The sequence below is a fragment of the Pan paniscus genome, chromosome 8, assembly GCF_029289425.2.
Source record: "Pan paniscus chromosome 8, NHGRI_mPanPan1-v2.0_pri, whole genome shotgun sequence".
Taxonomy (NCBI): domain Eukaryota; kingdom Metazoa; phylum Chordata; class Mammalia; order Primates; family Hominidae; genus Pan; species Pan paniscus.
Window position 1 is genome coordinate 58,113,421 of NC_073257.2, and position 14,889 is coordinate 58,128,309.

The 14,889-nt window shown below is 40.8% G+C and overlaps 1 protein-coding gene across 1 annotated transcript; it reads right to left on the minus strand.

Annotated features, from left to right (window-relative positions):
• Positions 1–5,093: 5,093 nt before the first annotated feature.
• LOC100978689 (olfactory receptor 13A1) lies at positions 5,094–10,321 on the minus strand. The gene is made up of 2 exons (XM_034930392.3): positions 10,184–10,321; positions 5,094–7,183 (listed from the first exon to the last, which is right to left on the minus strand). Exon 2 carries the CDS (start codon positions 7,169–7,171, stop codon positions 6,185–6,187), a length of 987 nt encoding a protein of 328 aa, XP_034786283.1. The 5' UTR covers positions 7,172–7,183; positions 10,184–10,321; the 3' UTR covers positions 5,094–6,184.
• Positions 10,322–14,889: the final 4,568 nt, after the last annotated feature.

Sequence of the window (14,889 nt, forward strand, 5' to 3'; positions counted from 1 at the left end):
TTCCTTGAGCAGTGATTTGTAGTTCTCCTTGAAGAGGTCCTTCACATCCCTTGTAAGTTGCATTCCTAGGTATTTTATTCTCTTTGTAGCAATTTTGAATGGGAGTTCACTCATGATTTGGCTCTCTGCTTGTCTATTATTAGTGTATAGGAATGCTTGTGATTTGTGCACATTGATTTTGTATCTGAGACTTTGCTGAAGTTGCTTATCAGCTTAAGGAGATTTTGGGCTGAGATGATGGGGTTTTCTAAATATACAATCACGTCATCTGCAAACAGAGACAATTTGACTTCCTCTTTTCCTAACTGAATACCCTTTATTTCTTTCTCTTGCCTGATTGCCCTGGCCAGAACTTCCAACACTGTGTTGAATAGGAGTGGTGAGAGAGGACATCCTTGTCTTGTGCCAGTTTTCAAAGGGAATGCTTCCAGTTTTTGCCCATTCAGTATGATATTGGCTGTGGGTTTGTGATAAATAGCTCTTATTATTTTGAGATATGTTCCATCAATACCTAGTTTATTGAGAGGCTTTAGCATAAAGCGGTGTCAAATTTTATCAAAGGCCTTTTCTGCATCTATTGAGATAATCATGTGGTTTTTGTCATTAGTTCTGTTGATGTGATGGATTATATTCATTGATTTGCGTGTGTTAAACCAGCCTTGCATCCCAGGGATGATACTGACTTGATCCTGGTGGATAAGCTTTTTGATGTGCTGCTGGATTCAGTTTGCCAGTATTTTACTGAGAATTTTTGCATCAATGTTCATCAGGGATATTGGCCTGAAATTTTCTTTTTTTGTTGTGTCACTGCCAGATTTTGGTATCAGGATGATCCTGGCTTCATAAAATGAGTTAGGGAGGAGTCCCTCTTTTTCTATTATTTGGAATAGTTTCAGAAGGAATGGTACCAGTCCCACTTTGTACCTCTGGTAGAATTCGGCTGTGAATTCGTCCTGTCCTGGGCTTTTTTGGTTGGTAGGCTATTAATTCCTGCCTCAATTTCAGAACTTGTTATTGGTCTATTCAGGGATTCAACTTCTTCCTGGTTTAGTCTTGGGAGGGTGTATGTGTCCAGGAATTTATCCATTTCTTCTAGATTTTCTAGTTTATTTGCATAGAGATATTTATAATATTCTCTGATGATAGTTCGTATTTCTGTGGGATCAGTGGTGATATCCCCTTTATCATTTTTATTATGTCTATTTGACTCTTCTCTCTTTTCTTCTTTATTAGTCTGGCTAGCAGTCTATCCATTTTGTTAATCTTTTCAAAAAACCAGCTCCTGGATTCATTAATTTTTTTAAAGGGTTTTTATGTGTGTCTCTTTCTCTTTTGCTTTCACTTCTCTAGTTCTTTCAATTGTGATGTTAGGGTGTTGATTTTAGATCTTTCCCACTCTGATATGGGCATTTAGTGTTAAAATTTCCCTCTTAACACTGCTTTATCTGTGTTCCAGAGATTCTAGTACATTGTCTCTTTGTTCTCATTGGTTTCAAAGAAGTTCTTTATTTCTGCCTTAATTTCATTATTTACCCAGTAGGCATTCCAGAGCAGATTGTTCAGTTTCCATGTGCTGTGTGGTTTTGAGTCAGTTTCTTAATCCGCAGTTCTAATTTGATTCCACTGTGGTCTGAGAGGCTGTTTGTTATTATTTCCATTGTTTTGCATTTGCTGAGGAGTGTTTTACTTCCAATTATGTGGTTGATTTTAGAATAAGTGCTATGTGTTGCTGAGAAGAATGTATATTCTGTTGATTTGGAGTGGAGAGTTCTGTAGATGCCTATTAGGTCTGCTTGGTCCAGAGCTGAGTTCCTCAATACCCTTGTAAATTTTCTGTCTTGTTGATCTGTCTAATATTGTTAGTAGGGTGTTAAAGTCTCCCACTATTATTGTGTGGGAGTCTAAGTCTCTTTGTAGTCTCTAAGAACTTGTTTTATGAATCTGGGTGCTTCTGTATTGGGTGCATATATATTTAGGATAGTTAGCTCTTCTTGTTGCATTGATCCCTTTACCATTATATAATGTCCTTCTTTGTCTCTTTTGATCTTTGTTGGCTTAAAGTCTGTTTTATCAGAGACTAGGATTGCAACCATGCTTTTTTCTTTCTATTTGCTTGGTAAATATTCCTCCATCCCTTTATTTTGAGCCTCTATCCCTTTATTCTGAGCCTATGTGTGTCTTTGCACATGAGATGGGTCTCCTGAATACACAACACTGATGGGTCTGGACTCTTTATCCAATTTGCCAGCATGTGTCTTTTAATTAGGGCATTTAGCCCATATACATTATTGTTATGTTTGAATTTGATCCTGTCATTATGATGCTAGCTGGTTATTTTGCACATTAGTTGATGTAGTTTCTTCATAGAGTCATTGGTCTTTATATTTTGCTGTGTTTTTGCAGTGGCTGGTAGTGGTTTTTCCTTTCCATATTTAGTGCTTCCTTCAGGAGCTTTTGTAAGGCCTGCCTTATGGTGTCGCCTCATGGTGACAAAAATCTCTCAGCATTTGCTTGTCTGTAAAGGATTTTATTTCTCCTTCTTTTATGAAGCTTAGTTTGGCTGGTGATGAAATTCTGACTTGAAAATTCTTTTCTTTGAGAATGTCGAATATTGGCCCCCACTCTTTTCTGGCTTGTAGGGTTTCTACAGAGAGATCTGCTGTTAGTCTGATGGACTTCCCTTTGTGAATAACCTGACCTTTCTCTCTCTGACATTTAACATCTTTTCCTTCATTTCAACCTTGGAGAATCTGATGATTATATGTCTTGGGGTTGCTCTTCTCGAGGAGTATCTTAGTGGTGTTCTCTGTATTTTCTGAATTTGAATGTTGGGTTTTCTTGCTAGGTTGGGGAAGTTCTCCCAGATAATGTCCTGAAATGTGTTTTCCAACTTGGTTCCATTCTCCCCAACAGTTTCAGTTACCCCAATCAATCTTAGGTTTGGTCTTTTCACATAGTCTCATATTTCATGGAAGGTTTGTTCATTCCTTTTCATTCTCTTTTCTCTACTTGTCTTCATACCTTATCTCAGTAAGTTGATCTTCAATCTCTGATATCCTTTCTTCTGCTTGATTGATTCAGCTATTGACACTTGTGTATACTTCACTAAGTTATCATGCTGTGTTTTTCAGCTCCATCAGGTCATTTATGTTCTTCTCCACACTGGTTATTTTAGTTAGCAGTTCCTGTAACCTTTTATCAAGGTTCTTAGCTTCCTTGCATTGGGTTAGAACATGCTCTTTTAGCTCAGAGGAGTTTTTTATTACCCACCTTTTGAAGCCTACTTCTGTCAATTCATCACATTTATTCTGCATCCAGTTTTGTGCCCTTTCTGGAGAGGAGTTGCGATCATTTGGAAGAGAAGAGGCATTCTGGTTTTTGGAATTTTCAGCATATTTGCGCTGATTTTTCCTCATCTTTGTGGGTTTATCTGCCTTTGATCTTTGAGGCTGATGACCTTCGGATGGGGGTTTTGCGTGGGGGTCGTTTTAGTTGATATTAATGTTAATGCTGTCTGTTTGTTAGTTTTTCTTCCAACAGTCAGGCCCCTCTTCTGCAGGTCTGCTGAAGTTTGCTGGGGGTCCACTCCAGACCAATTGCAGTGGAGGCTGCAGAACAGCAAAGATTGCTCCCTGTTCCTTCCTCTGGAAGCTTCCTCCCAGAGGGGCACCAGCCTGATGCCAGCCAGAATTCTCCTGTATGAGATGTCTGTCAACCCCTGTTGGAAGGTCTTTCCCAGTCAGGAGGCATGGGGGTCAAGTACCCATTTGAGTAGTCAGTCTGTCCATTAGTAGAGCTCAAGCACTGTGCTGGGTGAATCCTCCTTGTGAATCTGGGTGAATCTGCTCTCTTCAGAGCCAGCAGGCAGGAACATTTAAGTCGGCTGGAGCTGCACCCACAGCTGCTCCTTCCCCCAGATGCTCTGTCCCAGGGAAATGGGAGTTTTATCTATAAGCCCGTGACTGGAGCTGTTGCCCTTCTTTCAGAGATGCCCTGCCCAGTGAGGAGGAATCTAGAGAGGCAGTCTGGCCACAGCCTCTTTGCTGGGCTGTGGGGAGTTCTGCCCACTCCCAACTTCCCAGCCTCCTTAGCACTGTCAGGGGAAAATCACCTGCTCAAGCCTCAGTAATGGCAGACGCCCCTCCCCATACCAAGCTCAGTCATCCCAGGTTGACTTCAGACTGCTGCGCTAGCAGCAAGAATTGCAAGCCAGTGGTTCTTAGCTTGCTGGACTTCATGACAGTGGGACCCACTGAGCGAGACCACTTGGCTCCCTGGCTTCAGCTCCCTTTCCAGGGGAGTGAACGGTTCTGTCTTGCTGGCATTCCAGGTGCCACTGGGGTATAAAAATAAAATAAAACTCCTGCAGCTAGCTTAGTGTCTGCCCAAAGAGCTGCCCAGTTTTGTGCTTGAAACCCAAAGCCCTGGCGCTGTAGGCACATGACGGAGTATCCTGGTATGTGGATTGCAAAACCCATGCAAAAAGTGTAGTATCTGGGCTGGATAACACAGTGCCTCAGCTTCCCTTGGCTGTAGGAGGGAGGGCCCTGGCTCCTTGTGCTTCCCGGGTGGGGCTATGCCTCACCCTGCTTCTTTCTGCTAGCCCTCTGTGGGCTGCACCCACTGCCTAACCAGCCCCATGAGATGAAGAGGGTACCTCAGTTGGAAATGCAGAAATCACCCACCTTCTATGTTGGTCTGCTGGAAGCTGCAGACCGGAGCTCTTCCTATTTGGCTATCTTGCCAGATCCTCCAAAATGCAACACTCTTTATGTCTTTCTTTTTATATTCATCATCATAAGTGCAAGTCTGTTTAATTAGATTACCAGCTTTGTAAGAATGTCAATCACGTCTTATATTTCTATTTTGCTGAATTACTAATGCTCTCTTAAACTCTCAATGCATGTCTAAGTCTTTTTTACTTTTCAAATCCATTGTAAAATATAGAAAATGTAAAAAATGATAAGAAACTAAGATGAGTAACACTATAAACTCTCTTCATTACATGTTGAAAACCTCTGAGTAATCATACAGAGTCATTGGTGCTGGTTTTCAAAGCTATGTTTATTGGAAAGTGAGACCACTGAGGGTTTCAACATGTTATTTGGGACTCAGAATTCACTTAGAAGAGATTAAACTGTCTGTAAGAATCTACGTGCCAAAGCTACAGTCAGCTACAATTCATCAAATACTTGAGTCAATGAGCTTCTGATGAATGATAATGAGAATACCGGATGAAGAACCATCCCATCTAAATCAAATATCAAACTCTACTCTCAGCTTCACACACATATCAAATGATATGTTTCTATTCAATTCCAAGATACAACTAAACATTCACATCTTAGTTCTGTCATCTTTAATGGATCATGATAAAGATAATGGATTTTCCAGTGCAGTTTTGTAATAGCATGGAGCACAAGCACAAGACCTGTCTTTATTAGACACAGAGGATTCGTTCACCCAGTTTTATCTGAAACAATGGAAGGATAATAATGCCTTATTACAATGCCATTTAACTTATTAGAGCTGACTCATGGCAGCTGTCCTCGCTCCAGGCCAATTAGGTAGGTCAGACACTCAGGATCTGAAGTGTTAGTAAGAAGAAAAGACAAAAGCAGAAACAACAGTTTGCATTAAAATCAAACTATTTTTGAAGTCCAAGTGGCTCCAGAGGAAACAGCTGAGGTAAGATAATGGGGGTAGAAGGTTTCCTAAAGGCCAGTGGTCACCTTAAAACAAAGCTTCAGTCTGACAACCCTTCAGGGGCTGTGGGGTCCACAGTTCTGCCTAACTTTTTAGACCCACACAGCTGAATTCTAGGTGTGATTTTAGAATTTACACCCTGAGTGTTGTACATAAAAAGGAAAACGTTTGATATGGCTATGAGTTGAAAACACAAGGAACACTTTTCTCCTCCTAGGCCCTGCGTTTCTCTGCCAACTCAGCACTGACACCACCTTGGAGTCAGACCAAGAGATCTGGTGTCTCAGAGGCTGGTGGGTCACACCTACCGCAATCCCCCCATCACCCAGTCTCGGGGAACCAGCACTCCCAGCTCATCCATGCACAGGTTCTGCTGGGTTAGAAGAAACAAGTCTATTTACCTCCCAGTCCAGAAACTTGCTCATTAGACTCCACTAAAACTGCAGTCTCCAAGGACAAAAACTTCAGAAGACACAAGTTAATTTCTGAAGAAAGGGAAAAGCTTCCTGAGGGCTGCTTTGACCTCCTTGTTTCTCAAAGTATAGATGAGGGGGTTGAGGGTAGGACTCAGCACAGTGTACAGCAGGCCAGCCAACTTGCTCTTCCCTGCCCTGTAGCCGGAGACCGGGCTTATGTAGGCGTAGAAGACAGCGGTGTAATACATGCACACCACGGTGAGGTGGGAAGAGCAGGTGGAGAAGGCTTTCTGCCTCCCCCAGGCAGTCTTCTCCTTCAGGATGCTGGAGATGATGAAGCCATAGGACGCGATGGTCATCAGGAAGTTCACTATGCCGTAGAAAGCATCCGCCAGGACAATCATGACACTGTTGACGTAGGTGGAGCTGCAGGAGAGAAGCAGCAGGGGAGGGACCTCGCAGAAGAAATGGATAATGACATTGGGGCCACAGAAATCCAAGCGCAGCATCAGCCCCGTGTGGATGGCCGTGTTGACAGCGCAGAGCAGCCACACGGCTGTGGCCAGCCCGCTGCAGAACACCTTGCTCATCATGCTGCTGTAATGCAGCGGGTGGCAGATGGCTGCGTACCGGTCATAGGCCATGACCGTGAGGAGCAGCAGCTCTGAGGATGCAGCCCACGTGAGGAAATAGAGCTGGGCCATGCAGCCCCCGTAGGAGATGGTGCTCTCTTCCGACACCAGACCCGCCAGCGCCTTGGGCATGATGGAAGAGGTGCAGATAATGTCCATAGTAGCCAAGTTGAATAAGAAAAAGTACATAGGAGTGTGGAGCCCAGGGTTGAAGGTGATGACCAAGATGATGAGAACATTACCTGTGAGGGCCCCAGAGTAGAGGAAGAGGAAACAGCTGAATAAGAACACCCGGTATTCTGGGTGCTCCGAAAAGCCCTGCAGGATGAACTCGGTTACCAATGTCTGGTTACTCATCATCCTTGGGCTGGGATGGGTTTCTGGGACTATCAGGTGACTCTCCATCCACAGCTTCATGTGATTTCAGAGCTAGAGAGATAAACAAGAGGTGTCCTGAGGAAGGCTGCTCCCGTGTTTCTTCCACACCTCACATCACGGCATGAAAGATAGAGATGCATTAGGGCATGTTGATTAAGATAAACACCCCAATATTACAATAGAAAAAAGGCATGAACACTCAGTTTATAAAAAATAAATACAGTTGGCCAGTTAAACTCATGAAGCATCATTCAACCTCAAACAAATGCAAATTAAATCCATGATCTAGTCTTCATCATCCATGATCTGGCAAAGTTAGAAAAGCATGATATTAACTAGCATTAGAATGGCTGCAAAGATGCAGGCCTTTTAAAATATGTATTCCATTTGAGCCGGAACTTTCTCTTCCAGAAATGTATCCTAAGGAATAATAAAAAGCATCCTGAAGGTGTCAGAGCAGCACTATTTATAATAGTGGAAATTTAAAACAATCTATACCCTTAAACGTGAGTATATTATGGTATATTGATATAACATAAATGCTGTGTAATTATCAAAGTAATGCTTTGGAAGTGTTTTACTGATGCTTTTAAAAGGAGAATGACACTTTGGGAGGCCGAGGCAGGCAGATCGCTTGAAGCCAGGAATTCAAGACCAGCCTGTCCAAAATGGTGAAACCCTTTCTCTACTAAAAATACAAAAATTAACCTGACATGGTGGTGGTGGATGTCTGTAATCCCAGCTACTTGGAAGGCTGAGGCAGGAGAATCGCTTGAACCTGGGAGGCAAGGTTTCGGTGAGCTGAGACCACGATGCTGCACTCTAGCCTGGGCGACAGAGTGAGACTGTCTCAAAAAAAATTATTTTAATTTTTAAAAAAAGGAGAGAATGAAAAAAAAATTTTAAATAATGTGTACAATAGGATCTCATTTTTTAAAAAAAATAAAAAAAGGAGATTTGTTTCCACTGAAATTGAGGATAGTGAAAAATTTAAAATAAAAATAAAATGTAAAAGCATGTTTGTATATGCACCTGTAGGAAAAACACTGGTGAGTGCTAGACCAGACCTTGAACAGTGATTGTTTTCACTTTTTTAATTTTTGCTGGTCTGTATTTTCTACTTTTTCTATAAAATGACCTTTCTAAAAGGCAGATGTATCACACAGAATCCTCCTTACAACCGTTCTTCCATGGCTTCCCATTGCCAAAAGAATAAATGCTCCCAGCAACTTTTCCTGGATCCACCTCCTCTCCAGCCTTTCTTCCCACTCATCTTAAAGCCAGAACTCCAGCCATGCCCTGCACTCACAGACTGGCTGATGCACCAAGCCATTCCAGGATTTCTTGGTTTTGTTCTTCCCACTCCCTGAGCCAGGAATGCCCTTTTTCTCATGAACCAGGGCCATAATCAGCCCCCTCTTTCTGAGCATCCCTTCCCTGGGGAGAAAGTACCACTCTTTCCTTTGTGTTCCCTCTGATACTGACTTCTATGCTAGTACACAATACACGTCACTCCTTGATCAGGTTACTGGACTGTGCCCTAAAAGATTAACACATATGCCCGTTTATCTCTGGACATCCCTTCTTGGCACCCAGCCCCCTGCCTATCAGGCAGTGCATAGACACTCAAATATGTGTGTTTAAATAATGCTAAAGAATAGGCTAGTATGAATAACAGCAGAATGACTTATATTCTTAAGTTACTGCACATTCTGTACAGCTCAAGATAAAATCAGCATAGTGCACATTTGGTTTTTCCCTTTCAACTCTTTATTCATTAAAAGTTAAGGAAGAGGCTGGGCGTGGTGACTCACGCCTGTAATCCCAGCACTTTGGGAGGCCGAGGCGGGTGGATCACAAGGTCAGGAGATCTAGACCTTCCTGGCTAACACGGTGGAACCCCGTCTCTACTAAAAATACAAAAATTAGCCGGGCGTGGTGGTGGGCGCCTGTAGTCCCAGCTACTCTGGAGGCTGAGGCAGGAGAATGGCGTGAACCCGGGAGGCGGAGCTTGCAGTGAGCCGAGATCGCGCCACTGCACTCCAGCCTGGGTGACAGAGCGAGACTCCGTCTCAAAAAAAAAAAAAAAAGTTAACGAAGGTATTCATTTTAAAAATGAACATTTGGAAGATGTTTGTTTTAAAAATGAACATTTGGAAGATGTCCATTTTAAATATGTTCATTTTAATTATGTTTTTGTCAAGATTCAAGAAGTGTATTTACCACTAAAATATTAAAAGGTTTACACAAAATGACCAAACATCGTCTCCAGCTCAGGTCATATCACCTTTTAATAAGGTAAAAACTGTTTTTTGAATAGGCAAGCATAAAATCCCTATGACTCAGAGCAATAAGGCTATATTAGCGTGGGTTATGATCAGAATCAATGGAAATGATGGTGTTCCATCTGTGTATCTTCCCAGCAACAAGGTGTCAGAACAGCTCAATAACTTGAGTGGAAGTAATAAATACAATATGCTTTAGTTGATTTCATTATTGTTTGGGACAAAAAGAGTGAATAATTACTTTCGCTCAGTATGAGTTGTGGATCTGAAGAAATAACTGTAACTTTATTTGCTCTTATGATGGCCCAGTGAGTGACTCCTCTTTAACTCCAGGGACAGAATTGGATTTTCTCCATCAATGTCCCAGTGTGAGGCTTCTGCACTTCCCACTGATGTCCTCCTCCCTAGAATTCTAGCCACCAGATTTCTCCAGCCATCATGAAATCATGGTGCACTCCACAGTGCATATTACAAACGCACCAGAGTCAGCACAGCTGCAGCTGTACCTGGGAGATGGAAAACGCATCCATCACTGAACACCTATCAAGCAGCAGTGTGCAGAGTCTGTCACGCATCCTTCCTGGAGCAAGAAAACCTATTACGAAGGAAACCTTAAACACAATCTCTCTCTTAGCTCCACAATGAGATTAGAAAAACAACAGCGCTGCAATACAAATGGATGTTTTGAACAGGTGCTGAGCACAAGGAAATTTCAACAAATGTATTCACATTCAAGGAGCAAATTAGCCCTCAGGTAATTACCCACTTATTGTGATTGGGTGGGAACAGGAGGACAGTCTTCTCAACCAACTGGTCAATAATGAGATCAAAGAATCGGGGCTCCAATCCTCTTTCCATGAGAATGACCATAAGATTTCTTTACAGCCTCGGCCAGTCATTTCTTCTGAAAAATAACAAAGACCTTGCTCCCTTGAGTTTCATAGGGCATTTGCTTCAATTCTCAGCAAGCATTATGAGAGTATTACTAAGGGTGTGAGGCAAAATAACACAATTTCAGGTAATAAATGGCAAGTTTAAACACATACTGCATTCAGACAACATGATGACATCTCACCAGCAGGCCAACAGGATATTCGAACAGTGGTTATTTTCCACATTTATCAAACCCTTGGGCACTCAAGCTTCTGAAGCGGGAAAAAAGGCATCTTGGATTACATTTATCACTTTAAAGAAATAACAATAATAGTCCTCAAAATCTCTGAAATTAAAAAGGTAATTTCATTGAGTATTTTCTAAAGACAAATTATATTTTACATAAAATACAATTTACTTGTAGTGAGATTATATCTTTGTTCCAATTTATTGTTCATAGTTTCATAAACAGAAAATTTAAAAGATTTAATTAATAATGGAGAACTTGACTCATTTCATTATTTTTATCTCTAAAGCTGTTCAATGATTTTCACAGACACCATATTAATCTAATGTCCTTTTATTGTATATGAAGGTAGGCATTTCTATTGTAGACATGCTTCAAGAACAGAAAACTAAAAATCAGAACATGCCAGAATCGCATATGTTCAGGGTCAAATCTGAAAGACATTTTGAAGATAACTTTGTCCAACCTATTGATTTGGAAAGTCATAAATGTATCTAAATAGCTTACCCTGGTCACACAGAGTATTAGTGACACAGCTAGTATCTAGGCTCAAGGCTGTGGGACTACAGTCCAGAATTCATTGCTGTGTAATTTGTTGGTTGCCTCCATAAATCCAGCCCCATCAAATGTCAAAGAAAAGTCATGAAAAAGAAAAATCAACCAATAATTTATACAACCGTATTTAAGGCTGGGGTGTGGAATGCAAACCCTAAACTCTCAGCCACATTTGGCATCCCACTTACCCTATTGTTTTGTTACTGATCAAATGGTAATAACACATATTCAAATGTTACTGACTCTGGATCAACTCAACAAAAACCATTAAGTCTTTTATATAAGCAAATTAAGCAGACAGAGTTATGAGTAGAACTTTTCCCATTTTTTAAATGTCACTCAATCACCATCCTCAGGACAATCATAATTACCTTAAAAAAAATGATTTCACCTTTGTGGAGTGAACAGACTTTATGTATAGCTGTCCTCTCTCTGCCAAGCACAACTGAGGGTAGAAACATGGTGACATTGAGGCAGTGTGCAACCTGTGATAAGATCAGTCTGAACAGGACTGTTCAGGACTGAACAAGGTTTCCTTCCCATATTTAAGATGGTCTTGCCAATAATTTGTGACTCATCTTTAGCAACATTTGTCACTGCCTGTGGGAGACACTAGGGAGAGCTGTTCACAACTATTACTCTAAGTGGACCCTGAAGGAGCAATTAAATTAAGTGCTTCTTTACTGGGGACTTGCCTGTCATTGGGGTTCACAGAAAGGCCAATTCAGATTTCTAATCCAAATGTGTAGAAAAGGGTGTGGGCCCAAGTGGGGGAGGAGGGACAGCAGGACACATTCTCTGTCCCAGCTCACAGAATCTGGATCAGGGCAGACCCAGACTCAGGTGCTCAGAACGTGTCCACCTGGGGACTGGAGAAAGACTGTCAGGCAGGCAAGTAGCATTTCTGGACTGCTATCCATGGAAGGTGAGGCATGGAGCAAATGTTTCCATGCTTCTCTGTATAAACCACTCTTTCTAACAGAGCTGGCCTCTCCCTGTCCCTCATAAACAGCTTGGATCTTATTTATCCCTGCTTGATCTCATTTCATCCAAATCCCACCCAAATCTAACTCTATCTCCCCTACCAAACCTTCCCTGACTCCCTGGAAGAAAAGGACCACTCTGTCTGCTGAGTCTCTGTCCCATTCAGGGGTTCTCCACCAGGCTCTGGAGGCAATAACATGGGCTTCAGAGTCTTTCCAGACCTGGGGTAAAATCTCTGAAAGTTACTGGTCATGTGACTTTGGGTGACTGTGCTTAACCTCTCCAGGACTCAATTATAATAATGAAAAGCCTTATTGTCTTATCACAGTACCTAATACAGGAAAGGGGATTGGCAATATTTTATTTCCCTTCTCCCAATTCAGGATGTACGTAGATGTATGTTTTTTCTTCCATATTAGTCAGCAAGCAGAGAGCTGACTAAATATCGACGGGTTTACTATTAAAACGCACTTCAAACAGTTCTAATTTTACTAAGCAGCACTAAACTGAACAGTTCATTAATGGCTTTGAGACTTTACTCTGTTTCTTAAATAGCTGCAGAAACTTGTATAAGTCCGTAGTCTCTCTGAATCCCAATTTTTCAATATATAGAATGGCAATAATTTTACCTACCTTCAGAATTTTTGCGGGGACTAAATAAGATGACGTATATGAATCCATTTTAGAAACCATGTTAGTTGTCATTATGAATGGGTCATCTATAGAAATAATTATTCCAAAAAATTCTGCCTTGGCAGTATTAAGCCCAAGCAGATTACCTTTATTTCAACAAAATAAAAGATCCATGAACAAGGAATTCCCTTCCTGTGATGTTAATAATATGCTACCATTCAGGAATAAATGTGTGTTAGGTTAAAAGCTAAACTGTTAACATGAAGAGACCTAAATATATAGTGGCTTCATTTTTTCTCTTTTGCTCAACAATCTGAAGATATACATAAGTTGTGGGGTAGCTTCCAGACTGATGGGGCAGTCTTGCTCCACTAAGTCATTAAAGGACTTAGGTTCCTCTCAAATCAATGATTCTTGATCTCCTACGTGATGATTCTCTTTACCATAAAAGTTGCTATAACCTCTACATTTTAGTTTGTAAAAAGGGACAATACAGAAAGCTCAAATAATGCAATTTATTTTAAGCAAGTGAGGCAGATATTGTGCACATAACTTCTGCTCATATTTTACAGTTCTGCTCATATTTTACAGGCAAAAGTTTAGTTACATTGCTTCACCTAGCTGCCAGGGAAGCTGGGAAATGTGGTCAAGCTGGAAAGATACATGTACAGGAAAAAGGGAGAATGGATTTTTGGAAAAAAACCTAATAATTGCCACAAATATGCAAGAGAACTAGAGATAAGGAACTTAGGAATAAAGACTGGAAGTAAGAATGAATTGTATATGTTACTCCCGAGAACTGAGATTCAAGGAAGAAAAAAAGGATGATTGTACACTTACACAAGAAAGAGGGCGGAAGTGAAAAGAAGAGGGTGAAAGAGGTAAACAGGCAATGAACAGTATTAAAAGTTAAAAGAGAAAATCAAGGACATGAATTAAAGCGTTATAATATCCTTACAAGGTATCCAGAAAGAGTCAAAAGTGGTGGAACCCTGAAAAATTATGCAGAACCCCAAAAGTTCCCATTTGATGGAGAAAAATGCTTTGCAGAGTTGTGGAATGACTGACTGAAAGAGAGTAGGATCTGTGCTGCGAGATGACTTGCTGGCCAAGGAAATGCTTGGAAACTTGGAAAAACTTAGGGATCTGGAGAATATCATGAGGAGTCCTGCCTGGGCAATACCGCTGCTCAATTTTTCCAGGCCTATCCCCTAACTTCAGCAAGGACCAGCTATAAAACAATCCTTTTAATACTTTTTAGTTATTTCTATCACCCAGCCGTAGCCTTGGGTGCATTTCATATTTCTCAAGACATTCGCCTTCAATTTTCCCAACATATTATCTTGGGCTTGCATCTTACATGATTAAAAAGAGAAATACCATTGTATCAGAGCTCCTCAACTTCATTACTTCCCATCTCAATCTTTCTACATCTTTAACTTCAGTCTTGGTTGAGCTCCACCCTCTGTGCTTGTTCTTGAGAAACAAGCAAAAGAGCTAAGAAAGGCTTAGAGCAAACTGGTAAACATTGTTATTTTCTTTTAGGTATCCATATTGCGACAGGGTCTTGATATAATATCCATACTAGGTATAATTTGCATACCAGATATTCAAAGAAGTAGGAGAATATGGCCATAGTGAGAAAAATAAAATCAACTCAGAAATGACAAAAATAAGAGAACTAGTAGAGACATTAAAATAGTTGTGATACAAAGAGAGGAACAATAAACACTGGGGCCTACTTGAAGTTGGAGGGTAGGAGAAGGGAGAGGAACAGAAAAACAACTATTGGGTACTAGGCTTAGTACCTGAGTGATGAAATAATATGTAACAAACTCCTGTGACACGAGTTTACCTACATAACAAACCTGCACATGTACCTCTGAACCTAAGGTAAAAGTTGTAATAAAATAAAATAGTTGTCATAACTATATTTCATATGCTCAAGAAGCTAGAGAAAAGACTTAGCATATCAAATAGAGACAAAGAAGATATAAAAAGATGAACAATTTCTAGAGATGAAAACTACAATGTCTGAAATTAATAATACATTGGATGAGATTAACAGTGGATTAGACATTGCAAAAAAATTAGCAAATTAGGAAAAAGTATAATAAACCTGCCCAAATGAAATAGAAATGGAAAAATAAACATAAGAACTGTAAATGAGCTGTAAGACA

Bases quoted from the DNA above. Each gene is read 5' to 3' on its own strand.
- LOC100978689 (XM_034930392.3), bottom strand. From the start codon at position 7,171: ATGAAGCTGTGGATGGAGAGTCACCTGATAGTCCCAGAAACCCATCCC.